This window comes from Cnephaeus nilssonii (assembly GCF_951640355.1).
Source record: "Cnephaeus nilssonii genome assembly, chromosome: 16".
NCBI lineage: Eukaryota > Metazoa > Chordata > Mammalia > Chiroptera > Vespertilionidae > Cnephaeus > Cnephaeus nilssonii.
In genome coordinates this window covers 40,870,732-40,894,168 of record NC_137087.1, presented here as the reverse complement: position 1 = coordinate 40,894,168, position 23,437 = coordinate 40,870,732, and the positions used below count along the sequence as shown (strand labels likewise).

Here is a 23,437-nt window from a genome sequence, read left to right as displayed (position 1 = left end):
CCCCCTAAAACTACCCTCATTTTTATTAAAGAGCCAAATTAAGACCAATTTATTTACAATTTAGCCTGATTGTTTGCATGAACACAATAAGAAAAACAGCTGATCATATAGGTGTGTGTTGTTGTTTTTTTAATATGCTTTGCTGGAATCTCATGATCAAGCTTTAATTAGCCCCACGGGGCAAAGCAGGGGAACCACGTAGCTGCCATCAGGTTTGCCTGCAGTACCCATAGACTTGGGTGACTTCCTCAAGTTGAGGTCCCCAATGATGTCTTGAGGTTCTTCCTTGCCATCTCTCAGGAAGCAACCTTCGTTCCTTACCTGGAAAGACTGCCATGAACCACATGACCAAGCAAGGGACCAGGCTTTCTCCAAGGCGCTCTTATTGGCTTCATTCCTTAAAATCATGTTTAGGCATTTAATTATCACTGAAAAGCTTTATCATAAACCCTTCAGGTTGATAGGGGCAGAAATAGAATATTGGGGACCAGCTACAATGATAAGAAATATTCATCATGATGGTTCTGTTCTGATTAGAGAAAGCATATTCTAACTTGGCTGGGAGTTGTACATCCTGGGACATGGGAGCTGACATCGGAATGCAGTCATCCTCCTTTCCCAAGAACAGCTTATCATTATGAAAAGATTTACAATCTTGTGGCTGAAACCATCTAGTCCTGGAGGCACCCGCTCTTTACCACCCCTAGCCCCTATTGCCTGTAATCTGGGCCTGGGGCACCTGGAGGCGCCAGCCTTCTGCGACCACCCCCCCAGCCCGCATGATTTGTAACCTGCAGTGATAATACCTTTCCTACTTTCCCATGCCTGTAATTCCTACTTTCCCACGTAATCTTTGTCCTTCTACCCAATATAAGCAGCTGGCTTATAGGGAGGGGAGAGCAGATTTTTGTGGATGACCTGCTGCTCTCCCAATCTGCCGGCATTATTGGGATAAACGCTCATATATTATTCAACCCTGACTCTGCTCAATTGGCTGAAGTAGTGACACGCAGCCCGGACCCCTTGGTTGTCCGGTTACATCACCTGGTGACTCGATGGGATGTAAGCGAGGAACCACTCTGGGGTGAGTACCAGGGATCTCACTTGCTGCCTGGACTGGGGTCCTGGGGCTGAGGCCTGGACTCTTTTATTCAAAGCACGGCCCGGAATTTTTTAATTAGTGGGACTAATTAAAGCTTGATCATGAAACCCAGCCACAGCCTCGGCAATCCCCATCGTCTCACCTAAGATGTAAGTTGAATCAAGCGTTTCTGTATGCTAGGAGGAGGAAGCAGGTGAGCCTGATCAGGTCCTGGTGGCAAGAGACCTCCAGCAATCCTTGCCTGGTCTCTGAGCCCTTAGTCTGATCCACTCTGGGACAAGAGACATTGCTCTGCTTCGGTGGTTTTATAAACACAGGGCATTCTGAGGTTCCTGTGGCTGGACAGACAAGGAGCATGGTGTGAAGCTCTTGTCTGTGGGTTGTGCGCACCTGTAAATGTTGTACCTAGGGTGTCTCTGTTGATTGTTGTTTTGCGTCTCTTTGTTGTTTGGTTTAATTTATTTAAAGATGGGGCATATCCCACTTTGCTGTGGGCCCCAGCTGCTTGTGGCAGACTGAACCCGTGGCAGGGATTACAGGAACTTCCCAGCAGCTGCTGAGTTCTAAATCTTGGAGACCCTCCTTGCTCTCCCTCTCTAGGCATCAGCCGCCTGAAATTCTTAGCTAGTGAGAGTTTTGTCTGTCTGTAATGTAAATTGGTTAAGGATGTTCCTTGCTTGCTTTCTAATCTTTTGAGGACTTGGTTTACTCTTCACTGTTTTATGAACACAGGGAATCCTCTGTTTCTGCTGTTTGGGCTTTGGGCCTCTCAGAACGAAAGGTCACTTGCTGTTCTGGGTTAGTGTAAAATAAGATTCTAAGGCTAATGTCCCAGTCCCTCCTTCTGGGAGTACTCACCTCTTTACTTTAGGGGTTGTTTTTGTTCCTATTTTGAAATAGGATAAGATCTCTTCTGATATGCAAGGTTTCATGTCGTTACAGTCTACTCAGAAGGACAATTATGGGAAATAAACCTTCTAAACCTCCAGTTTTTCTCCTAGAAGGGCCTGATCTGCAGAAGTGCCCTCAGGCAGGGGCCACTCCCACTTTGTAAAGAAAAAAAGTCTTCGTTAACAAAACATTGGAGTTATGCTAGTTTAAATAGTGAAATTATTAAATATCTAGGCATTTTGAAATAAATTGATACTGAAATATTAATTAATCTGAGTTTGCCTAGTTTTGATCTCTTATTACAGAAAGGCCCAGTGTGAGTTGCTGTGAACAAGGTTTTGTGTGTTGGCCTATAAGAGGGTGCCTGTGTCTCTAGTAGACTCTGTCTCTCCCTGCCAGACAGGATCCCTGAATTTCACAGCCAGATGTTAATTGTGCGCTTCTTCCCAGCTCTGGTGCGCTGGGCTCGGGATCCTGATTTGAAGATGAGACCCCACACTTCTTGGGGGAAATTTTGCAGCTGAGATATCTCTCCAGAATCCCAGCCACCAGCATCTCTGCCCTTCCTCCGAGTCTTTCTGTAAATCCTTGCTTATAAGACTTCTCTTCAGCTAGTCTTCAGTTGGTTATTCAGGTTGGCTGCTCTATCTTTTAGTTATAATTCCAGTTTGATCCTGGGAGGAGGTGAGTGTAACATCCAACTACTCTTCAACCATTTGGATAAAAATACCTTCTTTAAAAAAAAAAATGCTTTCAAGAGAGCATTCTCAGAAACCAACCTTAACAACCCTTAGTTCTATATTCCTGGGCCAGCTTGCTCTACTCATTGCTATCTGCTGGTCTCAGTAGAAATAGCTCGTCAGTGCTCTGTAAAGTCAAGAACAAGGGAAAGGAGTTGGGATTCACAGGCAGCACCCTGCAGGCAGAAGGGGGCCTAGGCCAAGCCATCTGCTCCTGGCCAACCCAATTAGTAAGCGGGAGGGATTTTCTTCTCATTGGGAGAGGCCTAGCAGTGAGTTAAAGAAAATATGTGCATCTTTATCAATTTGGGGTTTCAAGTAGTTGTAACATATGTGTTTGTACCCGAGTTCCTATGGTCAGGGGTGGGAGCACAATAGCAGAGCTGGATGGAGAGACCAACCTCTGGGAAGACCAACCTCTGAGTCGGCTGAGGGACGCTCTTAACATGTTTTCTTATGACTTGGGCCATTTCAGCCTGTTGATCATTTTTTTAAGTGCTGGGGATATTTCAGGAAACAATGTAATGCTCAGAACAAAAATACAGAGTCGTGTGTATTCTTTTAGGAGCTGCTCATGACAGTTGCCAAGAAATCAAGATCAGATAGCCCAGAGGCGTGATTCAGTGGTTGAGTATCAACTTATGAACCCAGAGGTCACGGTTCGATTCCCGGTCAGGGCGCATGCTCAGGTTATGGGCCCAATCCCCAGTGTGTGGTGTGCAGGAGGCAGCCAATCAATGATTCTCTCTCATCATTGCTGTTTCTATCTCTCGCCCTCACCCTTCCTCTCTGAAATCAATAAAAGTATATTTTAAAAAGAGAGAAAGAAAAAAGATCAGATAAATGCCTTGGGGGCTGAGGCCCTGAGGACCCTGAAGACACATGGCCCTCAAAAAGTCCACCAACACATACATGTTTCAACTTCCCTGCAGAGTGCTCCAAGGGAGAAAGCCAATGAAATCTAGAACAAATCACTCGACTCCTGCAGCAGGAAGGTGATGAGTCTAGCTAGTATAGCTAAATGTTTTTCCCCCACCAATGTATTCTCAGAAAGGGATGAAGTTTCCCTCCCATTGACCAGGGTGGACATGCTGGAGAAAGGTTGGGTGATACTCTTTAAAGTTCTTTTTAAATGAGAGGAATGTTGCAATTCTAAAGATAAGAAGAAGAATATTTTGAGTAAAATTTTGAAGGTGGAGAAAGAAAGATCAGGCTAGGAGGGCCTCAGTCACAGGCAGGTTCCATCACTGGGTACTATCTCGTTGCATGTCGTAAAGCTCCTTACTTCTGCCACCTGATCTTCCAGTTCTTCAGTGTTTAATGTGGAAAGCATGTTGTTGATATAGAATGGAGGCGAGTACAGAGGCTTTCTTCAAACAACACAGCTCTGCAGAGACTACCAAGTTCAGGCTGAATTTAGCTGTATACTTAAATATATTGACATTCCATTTCCTTTCTCTCTCTCTAAGAGAAAGAGAAGGGCGGGGGGAGAGGGAGAGGGAGAGGGAGAGGGAGAGGGAGAGGGAGAGGGAGAGGGAGAGGGAGAGGGAGAGGGAGAGGGAGAGGGAGAGGGAGAGGGAGAGGGAGAGGGAGAGGGAGAGGGAGAGAGAACTTTCTTGGCCTCATAGTTATTTATGGTGGATGAGAGAATGTGTAGTTATTTCAAAAGTTCATCAAGTTTAGTTGAGGTCCCAGGGAGCAGGGAGAGGCTGGACAGCAGTGTAAACATAATAAAGAATGAGGTTTTATTTAGATTACTCTGCCAGAAATTTGTATTCTTCTATGAGTGGTATTTGTGCCCTTGAGCCCAGGATAAGGTCAGGGGTGGGACCAAACAGCTAGATAAGGTAGAAACCAGTACACCTACCCCACCCCTTACGTACATACACCCTCTACCTCCACAGAACTGGTTTCTCTTTTGTTGCTATATTTTTGGCAACAATCAATCTCTTCAAAATTTTTATTTTCTACTGTACAGAAAAAAAGAACCCAACAAACTTAAAACTCCAATTACTTGTGTCTCTTGGTGTTCATGTCTAATTCTTGCCATGATATTTGTGTATATAGTCATCAGTGTGAATCCACTACATTGGATTCGAGTTTTTCACTCATTATGTTTTGTCTTTACATTCCCATGTGTGATAGTTATGTTCACTAAAAGTCCCAGATACGTAGGCCACATACACTGCCACTTTTATTAGCTACCAATGCCTCGCCATCCTCCAGCTGTTGGATTTGCAAAGTTAGGATAAATCTTTGCAGTTTTGAATAGGGGTGGCAGGTGTCCCTAGATGTCTTTCCCTGGAAAGGTACGCAATCTGAGCTCCACAGAAACATGTTTCAACTCCCACCGTGTTTCCAGTGTTTGAAAAGTTCAGGCCCAGAAGAAATGAAATTAGCTGGAAGGTTTTGGTTGCTTACTATTTTATAACAGGTTATAGGTTTAAAGTCCAAAAGGGCTCGAATTTCTACCCCATGTTTGACGTCTCAGACCTCAATCCAGAGGAGAGCGAGCTGAGCTGACTTTTCCTACACCCCGATACACGACAGTGATATGAAGGCTCAGGGGGCCTAGCCCAGCCCTCTCCACCACGGTGTGTAGGGACAGAGGTACCAGCCATACCTGCATCTGTAGCTGCCAACCTACTTTCTCTGGATCTTCTGGCGTGGATCAGAGGTGCCCCCGCCGCCCACTATTGCAGAATAACAAGTGGGTTAGCCACAGGAGTTGCTGGGAGTGGCAAGAAGAATGAATGGTGAGCAGCAGTGCTGTGTAAGGCCCAGCAGGACCTTAGGGAACATAGAAAGGAGAAGCACAGATGGACGGGACACAGCCAGAAGCCAGCTAGAAGCTGCCCAAAGGCTTCTAAGAGCTGGGCCACAGGGAGAGTGAAAAAGTCCAAAGCTCAGGAGCTGCGGATGCCTCATAAAGGGCGGCCTTTTCACCTCTGTCCTTTACTATTTTCCTCTTCATGTGCACACCTGTAGTTTACATAAAATATGCTTTGAGTGTTCAGCTTAAATGGAAGGACTGTCCTTATCTACTTGCAGGCCAAAACTGCCTCTTTATTTGTTATTCGTTTCCCAGCACAACATCCAGGACCAAGTGAGTACTCCGGGGAGCTTTGTTGAAGCGAGCCCTCTTCTTACATTCTTCTGAGTTACTGGTAAACTCCAGCATGAGATTCCAGTCCCAAGAAAAGTCAAAACTTTGTTCTTAAATAGAGCCTGGGAAGGATCTTGGTGATTTGCTGTGTGTTTTGTTTGTTTGTTTTTTTAAAAACCCTTTTTTTTTAAAAAAAAAAAAATGTTTTTCATTGATATTAGAGAGAGAGAAGAAGGGAAAGGGAGAGATAGAGAAACATCGAACGTCTGCCTCCACACGCACACTGACTGGGAATCAAACCCGCAACCTGGGCATGTGCCCTGACCCGGAATAGAAACGGCGACCCCCTTTGGTACACGGGTCATCACCCAATCGATTGAACCAAACTGGCCAGGGCTGCTGCATATTTTTGTTTTGTTTTTTCCTTTTCAAATTACTTCGTTGTGGTTTGATATCTTGTATAGGTTGGACAATGTAGACTTTATTGACTCTCACAGCAAATAGAATGTCTCACATTTAACAGATGCACTTGTAATCCCATTAACCAGGGTAGTTTAAGATGGATGACGCGTTAATACCAAAGCCAAGTAACATGCTTAATTCTCTTCTCCTTTCTCTGTGTGCCTTTCCAGCAGAGCTCTCAATCCCGGTGACATAGGTCGTGCACCAAGAATTCAGTTCAGGTTCTTGGCAGATGGGCATCAGCATCATCTATTAGCCAACAGGATGGAGATCACATCCTTAAATCCCCAGAAGCAGCCATCACTGCGCAAGGATGCAGAAGACTGTCAAGAAAATGGAATTCTACAGAAGGGTGTCCCCACCCCTGGGGGTAAGTTGGAGTCCGGCCAGATCTCCAATGGGTACTCAGGGGTTCTGAGCCCCGGTGCAGGAGATGACACTCAGTACTCCATCCCAGCTGCCACCACCGCCCTAGTGGCTGACGTTCACCAAGAGGAACGGGAGACCTGGGGCAAGAAGATGGATTTCCTCCTGTCGGTCATTGGCTACGCCGTGGACCTGGGCAACGTCTGGCGATTTCCCTACATATGCTACCAGAATGGAGGGGGTCAGTATCATGGGCCACGGGCAATCTTTTCTGTCTTGCTTAACCAATACGGGTCTGGGAACATGATTGCTTAGACGTAGAAACTTATCTAAAAGATAAATCCCCAGACAAAGTCTGCATGTCTGAGGCTCTCTGGGCTGTGACGCTAGGTGAAATCTCCCAAACCTGACCTCAGCAGATCTTCAGCATCATCCACTACCATTAGTGCTCCCTTCTCATCCCTGCATTCTCCAAGCTCCACTTCCACCCAGCGAGATGCGGGGGGTCACCAGCTGTACTGTGCTGAGCTCCTTCACTCCCGCTGGCAGATTCTGCTCAGAGGAGTCCCGAGAGAGGAGATCTGTGGCAGGAAAAAATGGGTGGTAGCTCGAGGGTCCAGACCCTCCTGGGCCTTTGGACCTGTGTGAGATCAGAGAAGGGTGTAAGCTCAGTCCAGAGTCTTAAGTCACAGCCTAGGCATGATCCAGAGCTGAAACCAGACAAACATGATATTAATACCAACCCCAAGCCATGCATGGATGTGTCTCGTGTCTCCAACAAAAGGGTTAGGTTTTTGAGGCCAGTGACTATGTCTTGTTCCTCCTTCTACCCCTAACACCTTCAGAGCAGTGAACTTGTAGATTATGAAAAATAGTAGGCATGATAAAAAAAAATAGTAGGCATGGATATGGGAGCCCCAAAGAGGGGAGTGAGTAGGTATGGGGCTGACATTGGACTTGCCATCAGCATAGGAAAAGGACAGGAGATAGGAGTCAAATCAGTCGATATTTATTTTGACAGGAGCTCTGGCAACAGATTTGGGAGGGCAGCGAAAATGAGGTTGTGGGAGGGTGCAGGGAAGGAGGGCGGTGGGGAGGGGTGTAACTCATTTGTGTCCATCGCTTAACACAGAACTGCCTGTCTTTGCTGCCATGGTCCATGCAGCTGCAAAAGCAGTTCCTGCTGAGGGGAGGGGAGCGCAGCACTCCCTGCCTGGGAGGAGCAGAACCTTATCTCCAGCTTGGGAGGACTCACCTTTAGCCCGAGTGTTACTTAAGGTGCTGGGTCACCAGTGCGACACTCATTCCCTACAGTGAAGTCAGGCAAGCAAAAACCCTTTGGACAAATGCCACCGAGAGAACACCACATGGTTCTTATTCTCAATCCAGATGTCCCCAGATTGTAAGTTAGGTGGGACCTTTCTGAGCGACACCGACTTCAGGCTTCTTGGTTCAAAGCACTTCATGGGAGGGCAAGTTGTCAGGGAAAATCACAGCTCATCCATCCTTTGGGCTAAAACTCAGGCTGCAGGCGAGCAGCCTTAACTTGGCATTTCCACATTCTGCCTGGGCCAGGCGAGACCAGCATCGCCACACACGCAGCAGCTCTGCCCTTTCTCCGTCTGTGACAAACCACCCTGTTCAGCCACATCTGCCAAAGTGGCTCGGGGGGAGTGTTCTGGCTCAGTGGAATTAAAGGCAATAGTTCACTACCGATAATCAATAGTGAACAAAGTTCTAATTCAGTGACTTCGTAGATTATCACACCTGTTTGTCACAGGAGATCTGATCCAAGGTTCCCAAACACTGATCCATGGACTGGCTGCATCAGAATCCCCTGGGGAGCGTAAACGTGTTTTTTTTGTGAGACCCAGACCTGGAGCTTCTGCTTCAGGAAGTCTGGGTAGCTGTATGTGTTTAAGCCCACCAGTGAGTAGGATGGATGGCTGGGTTTGGGAACCTCAGCTCCCCTCAACCCAGTCATTTGATAGGGGAGCCAATACTCAGAGAGGAGATGTGGCCCCGGGACCTCCAGGCAGTTCGAAGTGGAACTGGTCCCAGTGCCTGGTCTGTTGACTCCCAAGCCCAGCTTTCTTTCTGTTTGCTCGCTGCCTCCTCCAAAACCTCACTTTCGCCGTGCAGCTATGTCTGCTGCTACTCCTGGCAAAGCACCAAGACCAGCGGAGCGCAGTGCAGTGTCACTCAGCACAAGGCCCATGGTCCATGATGCTGAGCGGCAGATGGCTCTGTGGTTCCCAGTGTGGACCCTGGTGTGCAGGTCAGTTGGGCCTTCCTGGGACAGATGAGGGCAGGGAGTAAAATTGTCTTTCATCTGCCTCAGGGGCGTTCCTTATCCCGTACACCATCATGGCCATTTTTGGGGGGATCCCACTCTTCTACATGGAGCTTGTGCTGGGCCAGTACCACCGAAATGGGTGCATTTCAGTGTGGAGGAAAATCTGCCCGATTTTCAAAGGTAACGGAAAGGCTTGAGTGGGTGGGTTTTCCAAGAAGTGGTGATTTCCACCTTTGGGCGGGAGCTGGGGACCTTCTGGAGTTAGGCCTTCGGTAACCCTGGGAGATAACTTGAGTACAATAATTAAGTTTTGACTGCTCAAGTGCTAGGAGACTATTAAAGGGAAACAGAATAAATGACCATCAAAAGTAAACTGAATAGAAAAACTTAAAAGCATTAACAGCACACACACACACACACACACACACACACACACACACACAATTTCTGAAACAAATTCTTGCAAATCCATGTAAGTCATTTTACCACATTGCCATTTTTCCACGGCCTCCCGGAGTCTTCGGGGAATGAAATGAGTGGCAGCCCCCATCCTCTCCCTCCCCCACTGCAGTGCCCTCCAATGCCCTGTTTCCGTCTTTCACTGTTGGGCTGCCTTTTACACTTGGCCTCCCTCACCCTCTGTCCCAGGGATTGGTTACACCACCTGCATCATTGCCCTTTACACCGCCTTCTACTACAACACCATCATGGCCTGGGCAATCTACTACCTCATCTCCTCCTTCACCGCCCAGCTGCCCTGGACCAACTGCAAGAACTCCTGGAACACTGGCAACTGCACCAACTACTTCTCGGAGGACAACATCACCTGGACACTCCACTCCACGTCCCCGGCAGAGGAATTTTACACGTAAGTGCCTGCAAGTGACGGGGTGGTCTGTTGAGGGCAGGCCACACCCCTGGGGTTTGGCCCAGGCTGGATCTGGAGTTAGGGGGACTCTACCTTGAGTGCTCCGTAACCTCGCTCTCTGTGCCATCTGGTCCTTTCCTATGTGCCACGCCAGGCAGCTCTAACATGCCCAGGACGATCCCTACTATCACATTCCAAAATTCCTCCCCTGCTCCAAACCTCCCTTCTTCCTGGACCCTCCCCTCAGCCGGTATCACGGAAGCCAAGCCTTTGACCACTTCAATAGTTTGAATATAGTCACATAGTGTCTAGTTTCGTGTGTTCGCTTCCTAAGTGGGATCTCCCCTTTGGCAGGAGATACCCGGAGTAGGGAGTATTCTTTAATGCTGCCTTTTGGCAATGGCAGCCCAAAGAGAGTGCTCGTTTGGGGTGGGGAAGGGGCCTTCTACCCACACATACAAATCCTCATGGCCCTGAAGCCAGTCACGTTGGTCACGTCTCCTGGTTGGTCAGGCCCGAGCCAGGCAAGGAGAGACCTGAAGACTGCCTTTGGGCTGAGCGTGTTCCCCGGGGTTGGTCGGCTGAATGTGTTGGTCTCTCCTTCAGGCTGGGCAGAGCCAATCCCAGCTCTTGCTGAGGCTTAGTGACCACTTGGTGCTTGCAGTGCCGTGTCCATTCCTTCTCTTGGCACCTCCTGCAGGTGTCACCAGCTGTGTGCTCAGGTCACCGCTCGTACCATCTCCTGGGCCTTTCTGTCTCTTTCACTCCAGGCGCCACATCCTGCAGATCTACCGGTCTACAGGACTCCAGGACCTGGGCAGCATCAGCTGGCAGCTGGTCCTCTGCATCATGCTGATCTTCGCTGTTATCTACTTTAGCATCTGGAAAGGCGTCAAAACATCTGGCAAGGTGAGGAGACTCTGACTGCTGGCCCAGGCCTGCCAAGCGGCCCCAGAAGCTCTCAAATTCAGAACTCGGTAGCCCGGACAGCCACAGACAGGGGAACATTTCCTTCTACACCAGACATCTCCCATGATGCTCAATCTCTCTTCACCAAATCTATTAGAAAGTTCTAGAATTGGGCCAATCACAAGAACGATTACATGATTTCTAAAAAATTTCTTTAACACCCTGTTAATATCACAATTAATAATAGTGGCAATAACTTACTGAAACCCCTCGTGGACCATGTCCAGTGCTTTACACACACTGGCTATTGATTGTTTCCTGCTAGATACTTCACCCACTTACAGGTGGGGAGTGCGTTTGGAGGTAGTTAGTACCAGTAAGTGGTGGATCAGATCCCTGGCTGATTCCAAAAACTGCGATCTTTCTGCCACACCACCCTACCTCCTAAAATTACAGGGAAAAAGGAAAAGAAAGAAAGGTAGACCTCCTTTCTTCGGGGTTTTTAAGAATAAAAGACACCAGCAGCCATGTGTCTCCTTCCTCACAGGTGGTGTGGGTGACAGCCACCTTCCCTTACATTGTCCTTTTGGTCCTGCTGGTGAGGGGGGCCACCCTCCCCGGAGCCTGGAGGGGTGTTCTCTTCTACTTAGAACCGAACTGGCAGAAACTCCTGGAGACAGAGGTAAGATGATGAGGAAATAGTGTGCACTTATTTGTCATTTTACTAAGTGAAGCTAGTCCTCCAAATAGGATAGTAGCAACAAGTAAAATCTGGGTTCAATGGCAAGTGTGCAACGATGCTTTAAATCAGAAAAACAAGCATTAAATGAATTTACATACAACCCAAGAGATATGGCCTTGCGTTAGGACACCAGCCGGATGTCCTAAAGATGATGAGCTCTTCTATTAAAAGTGTCAGGATATCACTGTGGCAGTCTTATAACCTACAGTTGAGGGCCCTGGATTGGTTTAAGCCTACGTGATAAGAAGAGAAATCGCATTTGTTTGCATCTGAGATGTGGCATTCCCTGGAACGAGCCTTGAGAGCTGCTTCTTTGTGTGGGCACACAGCCGCGCAGAGGCCCGAGGGCGCTGGCCCTGCTGGCACCCAGTGGTGGCCCAGGGCTCAGCCCTTACCCCTCCTCTGCTGTGTTCCAGGTGTGGGTAGCTGCTGCCTCTCAAATCTTCTTCTCTCTTGGTCCTGGCTTTGGGGTCCTACTGGCTTTTGCCAGCTACAACAAATTCAACAACAACTGTTACCAGTGAGTATCAAGGGCCCTCCAAGCAAAGCTGAAAAGTGGGATGAGTGTAAGTCAGCTGGTCGGGCCACCAACCTGGCTGGGGCCATGTTGACACTCTGACCCTCCAAGGTGCCACAGGTCCCTGACCAGTTCACCCAGGCCACTTCCACTTGGTGAGAGTCTCTGTATACTAAAACATGAATTCAGAAATGCTAAAGCAGGTTTACAAAAATTACAACAGACGCTAAATGTTTATATTTGACTTATTGTATTTAATAACACAATGATAATGTGATAATTTGTTTATGTATACAGGATGTCCCCCCCCCAAAAATGTATACATACTTTTAATAATTATTAATTCCAATCAGTTCAATCTGAAAAGAAAAAAAAACATTAATTGAGCTAGCAACAATGTATGTGTATACATTTTGGGGGACATCCTATATATACACAAAAAGTATGATTGAACTATGTTGACCAACACAAAATGCCATGATTTTTGTGGCAAATCTTATTTCAGAAATGTTGACAAAACAGAGAGCACTGCACCAATTATGATTTAAATATCGCTCATCATCTTTAGAGTGGGCTTTGTTTTAATGTTCTATCACAGATGGCAAGGTGCAGCAATCAAATTATGCTATTCATAAGATAATTACAGGACTGTGTGTGTGTGTGTGTGTGTGTGTGTGTGTGTGTGTGTGTGTGTGTGTGTTTAAATGAATTTACATACAACCCAGGAGATATGGCCTTGCGTTAGGACACCAGCCGGAAGTCCGATGATGAGCTCTTCTTTTAAAAGTGTCAGGATATCACTGTGGCCGTCTTGTAACCTCATTTGCCCATAGTGTCAAAAGTCTAAATCTGAGGACTTCACAAATGTGAGGCCAAGGTCCCCTTCTGGCTCCCACTCCAGCCCAGGCCCCACTTCAGAGCAGCTGTGTTTGAAACCGAGAGGTGGGTGCTGTGCTGGTTCGCAACAGGACTGAAACCCACCCTAACCTGCGGTCCTCCCTGCCATGTGAGCCCACAATGGCAGCTTGTGCTTCGAGCCTGATCCAAGCGTTGGGAGGAGGGGAGGGGACACCAGGTCAGGCTTGAAGTCCCTGTGAGCTCAGCCTTCTCACCCTTGCCCCAGCTGGAGGCAGACGCTCCTCAGACTCCGGATTTGGAAATGTCTCAGCCCCCTTGGGTTTTCTGCTCCAGAGACGCCCTGGTGACCAGTGCGGTGAACTGCATGACGAGCTTGCTCTCGGGGTTTGTCATTTTCACGGTGCTTGGATATATGGCTGAGATGAGGAAGGAAGATGTGTCCGAGGTGGCCAAGGATGCGGGTAGGACCTTTGTTCTGTTTAGCTCCCTTACTCCCAAGGAATTGCTTTGCTGCTCGCTGGATCTGTTCAGTTTCTTTTAAAATTTTCAAAGATTTTAGAGAAATGTAATGCCTTGGAGAGCTCAACCCTCTCCAGGCCATGGTAGGAATGGGGCGGCTCCCTTGTACCCAGTACCGGGGCCTGGACTCCACTGTGGGCTTCTCCTCTCCCCCCTCTGTTTCAGGCCCCACTCTTCTCTTCATCGCATATGCAGAAGCCATCGCCAACATGCCGGCGTCCACGTTCTTTGCCATCATCTTCTTCTTGATGTTAATCACACTGGGCTTGGATAGCACAGTGAGTGAATGGGGAGGGAAATCTGGCTCTGGGGAGGCAGAAGAGGAGGGGGGACAGGAGGGGAGGAGGAAGGGGAGGGGAAGGAGGAAGACGTACCCATTCCCTCCCATCCTGGCCTGCCCCCCCCCCCCAGGGGCTCCCCAGCCCATTGTTCACTCCTCATCAACTGCGCTTATCATCCTCCAGGATCCTAGAGAGTCATTAATGGGGTGACTGTGTGTGTATGTACACAAGCACAGGCCAAGGGCTCAGCATATGAAACTGTTCTTACTGTCCACTGTCCCTTGACCAGATGGCAGCAGCTAAAGGCCAAGGCAAGGCCCCTCTGTGTCTCAGTGCCTTGCCACCCAACATTCAGCTCGATGCTTTGCACTTGGTGTGGAATGAGTCTTGGCTTTGAGTTGGCTTTTCTGGTGCAACTAAAGGCTCCCCAAGAGACCTCACATAAAAAGTTCTGTCCATATGCTATATTTTCTTTCCTTCATGTTCCTTGGGATGGGTTCTAAATGACAGTGTAGACAGAAAAAATATATTTCCAGTGCGGGCTGGGGAATAGGGGGAACTGGTCATGATCAGATTGACTGCTCACGCAGCAGTCTTAATCCCTCCTTCCTGTTCGCGGTCCTAGAAGGTAACAGATTTGTCCCAAAGCCTCCCTGTGATCATTTGTGTGTGTCTCTCAGTTTGCAGGCTTGGAGGCGGTGGTCACAGGTGTGCTGGATGAATTTCCCCACATCTGGTCCAAGCGCCGGGAGTTGTTTGTGCTTGGTGTGGTCATTACCTGCTTCTTTGGGTCCCTGGTCACCCTGACCTTTGTGAGTACCACCACCCTCAGCCTTTGAGTCAGCCTCCCCGGAGGCAAGAGAACACTACATGAAGCTGTTCCTTTCCTTCCATCCCACATGGTGCCCTGGCTTTGGGGCCAAAAGAAGGGCGTATAAAAGGTTGTGGCTGCTTATAAAAAGCTTGCCATCAAGGATAAAAAGAAAAGTTGGTTCTGGTGGCACCTATTTGTAGAATCTACGCTAGTGATCCAGAGGCTCTTCACATTTTACAGAAGATCCAACTAGATTTCAGGGTTGGCAGGATATCTGGAGAAAAACTAAGAGTTGCTTTTCCAGTTTATTTCCAGTCCTTAGAGCTGCTTTCATGGCAATAGTGCCCTCATGTCTTGATATGCGGAACATCTGGAGGCTGGTAATGTCACCTTGTCTCCTCCAGAGAATTCATAATGGTGAAGAAGTTAGACCCTCTCCAGTATTTGTTTGTTTGTTTGTTTGTTTGTTTGTTTGTTTGTTGCTAGATGAAGCAAATACTGTAAAACGGGCATTAGATAGTACCCACAGGCATCCCGGGCTTGTGTCCTGACTCAAGACAGATTTTGCAGATAAGCATCTTCAAGACATGACTCCAATGTCTGTGGAGCTTCAGTGGATGGTGACATCCGGAGCAGGACCCAAGGGATTTGTGAGTTAGGACAGAAGGCAGAAGTGTGACCAGTGTGCTCGGTGGGTCTGGTATTGTGGACTCTCTCAGATTCAGTCTTTAGGGACCGGGATTCTCCCAGGTAGAGTACACAGTAGCTGCTTGGTAAATTGAAGAAAGTTGGTCAAGGCCCGTTTGAGTTAGTCTCTTAGAACTTAGTGGGGAGAGGAGACAAGAAGAGAGTGCTCCCTAGGGAGCAAGAGGTGTCTGATGGGGTGACATGTGGCCCACCCTGAGAAGGCCAGTCCGAGAGATACTTATAATTAGGTCCAAGGTGGCATTTTCAGAATTATCCTTAGTTAAGAAGCTTCTTTTGGCCCCTATGGGAAAGAGGAGGCAATGCCTCAGAGGGCCCCTAACCAGGGTCCCGATCTCCTTTCCAGGGCGGGGCCTACGTGGTGAAGCTGCTGGAGGAGTACGCCACGGGGCCCGCGGTGCTCACCGTGGCCCTGTTGGAAGCCATTGCTGTGTATTGGTTCTACGGTAAGATGCTTCCTTCCACCAGCCACTGTCCTTTCTACATCAGCCTGAAGCCCCCAGAATAGAGAAGGGCTGATTTCCCTAAAGGGCAGGGCAGTGTGCAAGATGTCACCTCCTGGTGGACCTGTAAGATAAGTTCAGTTGAGCGTCTTCTTCCAAAACAGGTCACCATCTCCTCCACACTCTCTACAGCAGGTTGCTCACACCCTTGGGAGGACATTTTTTCCTTTCTGGGTTTAAATGTCTACCCAGTGGAGACAGGCTAAAGCGGTTCCCTAATAGCTCACCCACAGTGGATGCTTGAGATCCTGGCTGGCTCTAAGAGTTGGACCCAACACAAGGAACTAGCACACAGTGAATGCATTTGCAGAGTGGACTGTTGTACAGAGTGGCCCTCAATTTAAATTTCGCAAGAGCTCCCTCCGAGCCCTGAGGCAGAGTTTAGGAGCTTAGTTTCTAGGGAAGAGGCAAGAATGTTTCTATTTGGATTTTCCGCCCTAAAAAACAAAACAAAAAAACCCTCCCCTGGTCCTGAGATGGAATCTGATAAGGATGAAACCAACAGGGGCAGAGATAGTGAGCTGACATAGGTCCACTGGCAGGAGTCCCAAGAGCCTCTGGGTGGGATGGGGAGGGCACTGGCAATTGAAGTGAATAAAGACAGCCAGGTTCAGAGATGCCTGTCTTCATCTTTGAAATCAAGAAGTGATTACTTCATTCTGAAATGCATTCATTTTCCTAGTTCCTATGATAGTAAATCAGCATTAGCCTGTTCGTCATTCTGCATAGTATGCGGAAGGGGTCCCCATATTTTGAGTTGCATGTGAGTTCAGTTTTTTAAAAGAAGTCCTCCCCACCTCCTCAGTAGTTCAGACAACAAAGTGTGTGCATCCCTATAGATCTGCCCGAGGTATTGCTGGGTGCTCTCAGGGAAGTAAACACAGAGCTACCTTCCTTCCCCGTCTCAATTTCTCACCAGTCAGAGTCTCACTTCTACTTCCATGCCAGTTACCTTTATAGCGGAGCCTTGATTGTGACCTGGCACGGGAATGGACCATGGTGTGGTTAAAACTATCTCTTGGAAGTTTCCAGTACATGGTTAACATGGTCAAAGTCAGTCTCTGTTGAGCAGGCTCATCATTCCTAGGCAAAATTTAACTCTCTTTTGTACAGTAACAATAAAATAAAATATATGCTGAGACCTTAGAAAAGCAGTGTGGGCACCAAGAGGGGGCTTTAGGTTTCTCCCCAAATGTCCACCTCCTCTCCCACTCTGTGCTGCTTGCTATGAAACGAAGTTCTGTGACAAGTCCCCCTGTCCCACTTTCAGACCAGATTGGTGCCCTGAGCCCCTCCCATGAGAAATTTCAGAGCTGCTGCTTCTCTGAGAATCAAGGGATCAGACAGCCCATGCCCTTTCCCTGTCGATCAATCTCTCTCTCTTTCGGATGACTGTAGGCATCACTCAGTTCTGCAGCGATGTGAAGGAAATGCTGGGCTTCAGCCCTGGGTGGTTTTGGAGGATCTGCTGGGTGGCCATCAGCCCTCTGTTTCTCCTGGTGAGTAGTCATTTTCCTCCTTCTGGCCCAGGAGAAAGATCCACGTAAACACATAAAAAATAAATTTTATTGAAATGTAACATCTATAATAATAAAAGCGTAATATGCCAATTAGACCGGACATCCTTCCGGACGACCTTCCAGATGAAGCCAGGGCTGCAAGGGCCAAGGCGGCCGCCCCAGCGGGCAGGGGCCAAGGCAGAGGAGGCGGCCACAGCGGTGGCAGGGGCTGAGCCCCTTGCACGAATTTCGTGCATTGGGCCTCTATTATATACAGAAAAGGGTACAAATCCTAAGGGTACATCTCAATGAAATTTTATAAATTGAGCACACTTTTGTAGCCAAGACCATACCCAGAAACAAAAACAGAGCCAACACTTCCGAAGCCCCTCTTGTGTCCCCTCCCAGTCGCTGTGACCCCCATGGTTAACCACTCTTCTGACACCACAGAGTCATCTGGGCCTCAGTCACCTTATTGCTTCACTCCCCTGTTCACTGATAACGATAAATAACATTTATTAAACATTAAGGACCAGGCCTTAGTGCAAAACTTACACACATTGCTCTTTTAATCCTCACAATAATTCTATGAAGTAGTGTAGTTCTAATACCCTGTTGTACATTTAAGGAAAATGAGGCTTAGAGACGTTAAGTAAAGGATCCAAAGTTACATGACAAGTAAGAGCTGCTCAAGACCAGGGAAGAATTTGTTGTGCCACTCCTCAGGCCCTGGGAAGGATTCTAGTAATATTGTGACCATTTTAAAATATATATATACACACACACACATATATATATATCAGAGAGGAAGGGAGAGGGAGAGAGAGATAGAAACATCAATGAGGAGAATCATGGATTGGCTGCTTCCTACATGCCCCCTGCTGGGGATCGAGCCCAAAACCCAGGCATGTGTCCTGACTGGGAATCAAACCATGACCTCCTGGTTCATAGGTTGATGCTCAACCACTGAGCCACACTGGCCGGGCAACCACACAAATAATTTGCACTACTATCTTCTTTATGACTATAAAATGATTAAAATAAATCAAGAGCAATGATGATTTCAGCATAGTGGATACCAGGTAAAAACTGGTATTTATGCCATCGGTTTCTCTAAATACCAAACTGAAATAAGGAAACTCAGAACCCGAGTGTTGGAAGCATGACATGGAGTTTTTCTTGGTCAAAATTTTCACTGAATTTTCAAGTAAAGAGTGTATTAAGCTGCGCTTTCCCTCCATTATTGCTTTCATTATGAGGGCCTACAGCAGCCAGTCAGTCATTCATTGTTGAGACGCCTCAGGGCGCAGCCAGCCTTGTTGAAACCCCAGGCTTAATGCCGAAAGCAGAGTCCCAGACAGGAGAGAGGAGGAACACAGACCCAGGAGGCCAAATCCTCCTCAGGTCTTAAGAACTTTATTATCACCCCTGGACATAGGCACCTTCCATCTGACCAAAACCAATCACAGCCGAGGAATGCAGGAGGAAATGAAAGCAAAGCAAAGAGGACTAGGAAGCCCGAAGCCTGGCAGGGGCCGTGGAGGAGCGGCCCAGCTTATTGCTCCACCGTCTGATTAGAGGGGCCCAAACACTTCTGATGGATGCCCGTCTCTTCCCCTTTGCCCTGAATGGGGAGCTGTAATTCCCTTAAATAACATTCTGAGGCCTTGGCATCCCCACGGTGGCGGTTGAGGTGGGGGGTGGAGGGAAGAGGGGGAATCAAGATAAGCACCTGGCTGTTTTATTTTCACAGAAAATTAGGCACAGAAATCAGTGAATTTTGTGTATGAGAGTTCAATCTAAGATATATCATATTTGGGGAATTTCCCGAAAGTATCTTAGCTTTACACTTGGTGTTCGTGGTATCAGAACTATCTCTAGCTGCACAGATGTTATTTTTAATGTTTCTTGGAATTTCTGTTTTAGTTTGTCATTTGCAGTTTTTTGATGAGCCCGCCACAGTTACGACTTTTCCAGTATAATTATCCTCACTGGAGTATCATCCTGGGTTACTGCATAGGAACCTCGTCTTTCATCTGCATCCCCACATATATGATTTACCGGCTGATCATCACTCCAGGGACACTGAAGGAGGTGTGTGCGTGCATGTGTGTGTGTGTGTGTGTGTGTGTGTGTGTGTGTGTGTGTGTGTGTTCAGACTGGTAACTGAGGAGAAAAGGGTTCACATGTTATACTCTATTCACAGGAGGTAAGTCCCCCACATACATCATGCAGACCTCTGATGGCTGCCACTGTCAGGCAATCCCCATAAACCTCAGATACAACAGCAAAGGAGCAAGCTGGACACCCGAGAGCACCACAGTGCGCAGTGTGGGGTGTGAGCAGCACCCTAAACTTACCAGATAACTACTTTGCCTCCTGCTTGCCATTGGCCTGGACATCAATATATTGCCCCAGACACAATATATGTATATTGTGTCTGGGGCAATATACACATTTTGATTTAAGTGGAGATTATGGTGGGAAATGTCCATGGCCATTTTTCTAACAGCAATGTAACAAGGGCTATTTTGAAAACCATCACTAAATAAGGATGTTGCAATAACATCATAGTTTTAGCTTAAGCCATTGGAATTTTTTTAAAAAGTTGCCATTGTAGCAAGGTTCATTTCTTTAATTAATAATGGGCTGTAAATGTTTAATACATGAACCTGACAATTTGTATAAGATTGTGTCTTTTTCTAAGCATCTTCATGTAGATTATCCCATTTTGTCATCAAAATACCTTGTGGGGTGGGTGGGCAAGTATTATTAGGAGGCAAAGATATGGAGGCTAAGAATAATTCTTCTCAAAATTTCCTTACTTCAGTGCCTTGTCCAAGGACACACAGTACAGGGAGGCTCAGAATCCAGGCCTTCTATGCCTGGGCCAACGCCCTTTCACTTTAGGTGCAGTTTCTCTTGTGTCCTCAGTTTGCCATTAAGAGTTTGCTAAATGTAGACATTGGTGCTAGAGGTTAGGGAGAGATGAGTTGCCATTTTTCATCCTGTGTTGCTCAAGTTAGTAGTCTAGGTCACCTACGAGTCTGTGGGTGGATGCTTTAGCAGGAGATAAGCTCAAAGGGGAAGAGTGGTACTTGGGGAAAGCTAGAGGGATGGTACTCTATAATGACCTGAGAACTGAGATGGGATGGTCCGTGGGCTCTTAGAGACCAATACACTCATCTTCCTAAAACATTTTAAAAGAAACAGGAAGCAAGTGAACACGAGGCAATTAAACATCAGCTCTTCTTGAGAACTGAGTTCGTTTATTTTTACAGACAGGAAAACTGAATTCTAGGAGAACAGAACTCTGCAAGGAATGACTAAATTCCTGAATCCAAACCCGTCCTGTCACCACCTCATTTCTCCCAAAGGGCCTTGGGCTCTGGTGTTGCTTGAAATACATGCTCAGACCTACCTAGCGTCACTACATTTGTTTCTTCAGGTTGTCCTTTATGGCAGTCATGATGGTCCACTGGTTCTATGCACTCAAACCCAGAGGCCAAGGTCAGGGGTGGGAACTCAGGTTAATAAATGTCAGTATCCTTTGGTCACAGACTGCACCTCGAATATTTGTCATCTTTCTTGCAAATACCGCCCCCACCACCACCACCACGTTGGTCATAAGGAAATGCCACCCAAAGGTACATAATTAACAGAGCTCAGATCCATTAATAATAAAGGTGAGGCTGATTGTAGGGCTATTAGTAATAGATCAAGGCAAATTGCCATAGGTCGCCAGAGAGGGAACGGTGGGTTATCAGTAAGTATCATGATACAGCCAATCAAGGAGGACTGGGAGGGACAAGACCTAATCAGCTATAGCAAGTTATGCACCTTCTCTGAGCCTGGGTTTCTTCATCCTTAAAATGTGCTCATTGGACTGGATTAACATTGGCCAAATGTTAGTGTATTTTAAGGAGCCGTAGTTCCATGGGATATCAATAGGCCTGATGCTTGGGGAAAAGATTTAGTTTCAAAAGTTTTGGCAAATGCTGGATTAAGGCAAGTGAAATAGGTTTCTTTATTGCGGGACTTCGCAGAAGCCTTAACATGCTGCATGTTTGGTCTCTGAGAGGGATAAAGCATGCCATGTTTTTTTTGTGTGTGTTTTTTTGCCAAGAATACCAAGGGACTATAATTCTTCATGAACACCATACTCAATGGTTTGTAACATTTTATCTATGAGGGAGGGAGACTTCATATGAAATATTGGTATGGGTAAAAAAGAAATGACTAAGAGAAAGGTAAATTGTTTAACTCGTTTGGGCCCTAGCCATACACAAGGTTGGAGTTTGTGGAGTGAGCCACCAACTTGCTCACCTATAATTTGGAGGGTATCACATGCACCTGCAGCCTGCAAGTCTCAAGGTTGGAAAATCAGCTTGATTAGGTCATTGACAGAAGCCCTCCCTGGTGACTTACACAATGATGCTGGTCCCTCATAAGTAAGCGTCCAACAGCGATCCATTGCTTAGATTACCACCTTGCAGAAGGCCAGGATCCAGCACTCACTCTTTTCCCCAAGCCCTGTGTGGCCACAGGAAACCTCCTCCTTCCAGAAAAAAAAAAAAAAGATGCATTTTCCCAGGTTGTCAAAGGCATGTTATAAGCCTGAAGAGGTTCCATTGAAGGCTTATCATTTTCTCCCATTAGTGATATAATGACTTTCATAATTAGTTTACAGATGCTTACAGTTCCTGAATATTTAATTTTAATTCCTACCTGAGAATGAATAAATTGGAAATTCCTTTCTTAAGGAAAGTCAAAGAGACTATTCCAGTTTACTATTAAATGCCGTTAAATGCTATTCAAAGTCTGTTTTAATATTAATGTTGAAATATTTTTTCAGTACCGTTAAGTGACAAGAATGTTTGTAACATCATATTTTCTTCCCAACAGCGTATTATTAAAAGTATCACTCCAGAAAAACCAACAAAAACTCCCTGTGGGGATATCCGCTTGAACGCTGCATAAAACGCTTCAATGAGAGCAAAGTAGCTTCCCAGCAACCTCTTCCCCCAGTTCTGACAAGTCGCACCTCATCTGCTCCCTCTAAGTGAATGAGTTTCCAGCTAAGCCTGACAATGGAAGGGCCTTCTTCATAGAGACACAGCCCCAAAAGTCTGTGGTGCCCAGACTCTTACGGCCTCCAGCCACTTGTTTCTGTGAAGTCTCCTGGGCAGATTACCATGTTAGACTCTGTGATGCAGCTGAACTGGACTATCTTGGATGCATGAGGGTGTGTATGGAGGATGGAAATCACCATATACCGGTTAGGATTAGGTCTAGAATCAAATCTGTGAATGTCTCCTGTATCATTTCTTGTTATGATCATTAGTATTGTGGGGGGATAGTAAGAAGCTAGGGAAATTCCTTGACAAGTGGAATAAGGGAAACTGAGACAATTAAGCAAGGCCAAACAATTTGAGCAATTTACAGCCAGCTAATGAATCACAAGGTTTTACCTTCCCTAACCAAGGACACTTAGGAGCAAACTGTTTACACATTCCAGACTGTCCCAGGACGGCCGGCCTCAGTCCCTCTTCAATGACATTCTTTAAAAATAAAAGCAACCAGAAAATAACCTGGATCCCTCTATATGGACATTTTGATGACTCAACATACTGAAGGACACACCTGGAAAGCTAATGGATATTCTGTTAAGACCCTCCCCTGAGACCTCCCCAAGGACTCCCACCTGCCAAAGATAAAAAGCCTCAAGACAAAGGACCTACTGTGCACTCTCGTTAATGCACACCCACGCCTTGTGTCTCTGCTGTCTTTCTCCTAAAACTCTAAGGGTCCCTGCAAGACTTGCAACCAGGGGGGCAATGGGCAACGGCAGCTCATCCCATGCTAATCCCCTGAACATGTCTCCAAGGCCCCCTTCAGTGAGCTAACGGCAGCCCCACGTTGGCTCACCTATTTTACTGTGACTTCTATTTCTCAGTGAGCCAAAGCCGTCCTACCTAGGCTCTCTCCTGTTGCTTCTTCTCCCAAAGCCCTTCCTTTGCTTCACTGCCCCAGCTTTAATAAACATATTCTCAAAATCACCTGGACTCCTATTGTGAAATCTTTCCTGCACGGAGTCAAGAACCCACATACTACTGGCTGGCCCAAAGCAGACCCACTCCAGGCCTAGACCCTGTCTGGTAACAGTATCAGACATTTGTTTTCTTCTAAAGTTGTCACTGTTCATGGATGCATAGACCATGTAGGAGAAAACAGGAATGCTGTCTTGCTAGCCGTATAT

General features: G+C 46.9%; 1 protein-coding gene across 3 annotated transcripts; it reads left to right on the top strand.

Moving 5' to 3' along the window:
- Window positions 1-914: 914 nt before the first annotated feature.
- Window positions 915-23,237, top strand: LOC307112778 (sodium-dependent serotonin transporter-like). 3 transcript variants are annotated; one of them, XM_079793743.1, is made up of 15 exons: window positions 915-1,084; window positions 6,472-6,671; window positions 6,759-6,908; window positions 9,009-9,143; window positions 9,612-9,831; window positions 10,602-10,740; window positions 11,288-11,422; window positions 11,899-12,002; window positions 13,191-13,318; window positions 13,542-13,654; window positions 14,338-14,469; window positions 15,523-15,622; window positions 17,078-17,178; window positions 19,105-19,272; window positions 22,084-23,237. In XM_079793743.1, the coding sequence occupies exons 1-15, from the start codon at window positions 1,056-1,058 to the stop codon at window positions 22,156-22,158; spliced, it is 1,929 nt and encodes a 642-aa protein (XP_079649869.1). In that variant the 5' UTR covers window positions 915-1,055; the 3' UTR covers window positions 22,159-23,237. The 3 variants fall into 3 exon arrangements, with proteins under 3 accessions (XP_079649869.1, XP_079649868.1, XP_079649867.1); XM_079793742.1 differs by having other exon boundaries at window positions 6,475-6,908; XM_079793741.1 differs by having other exon boundaries at window positions 6,472-6,908.
- The last annotated feature ends 200 nt before the right edge of the window (window positions 23,238-23,437 follow it).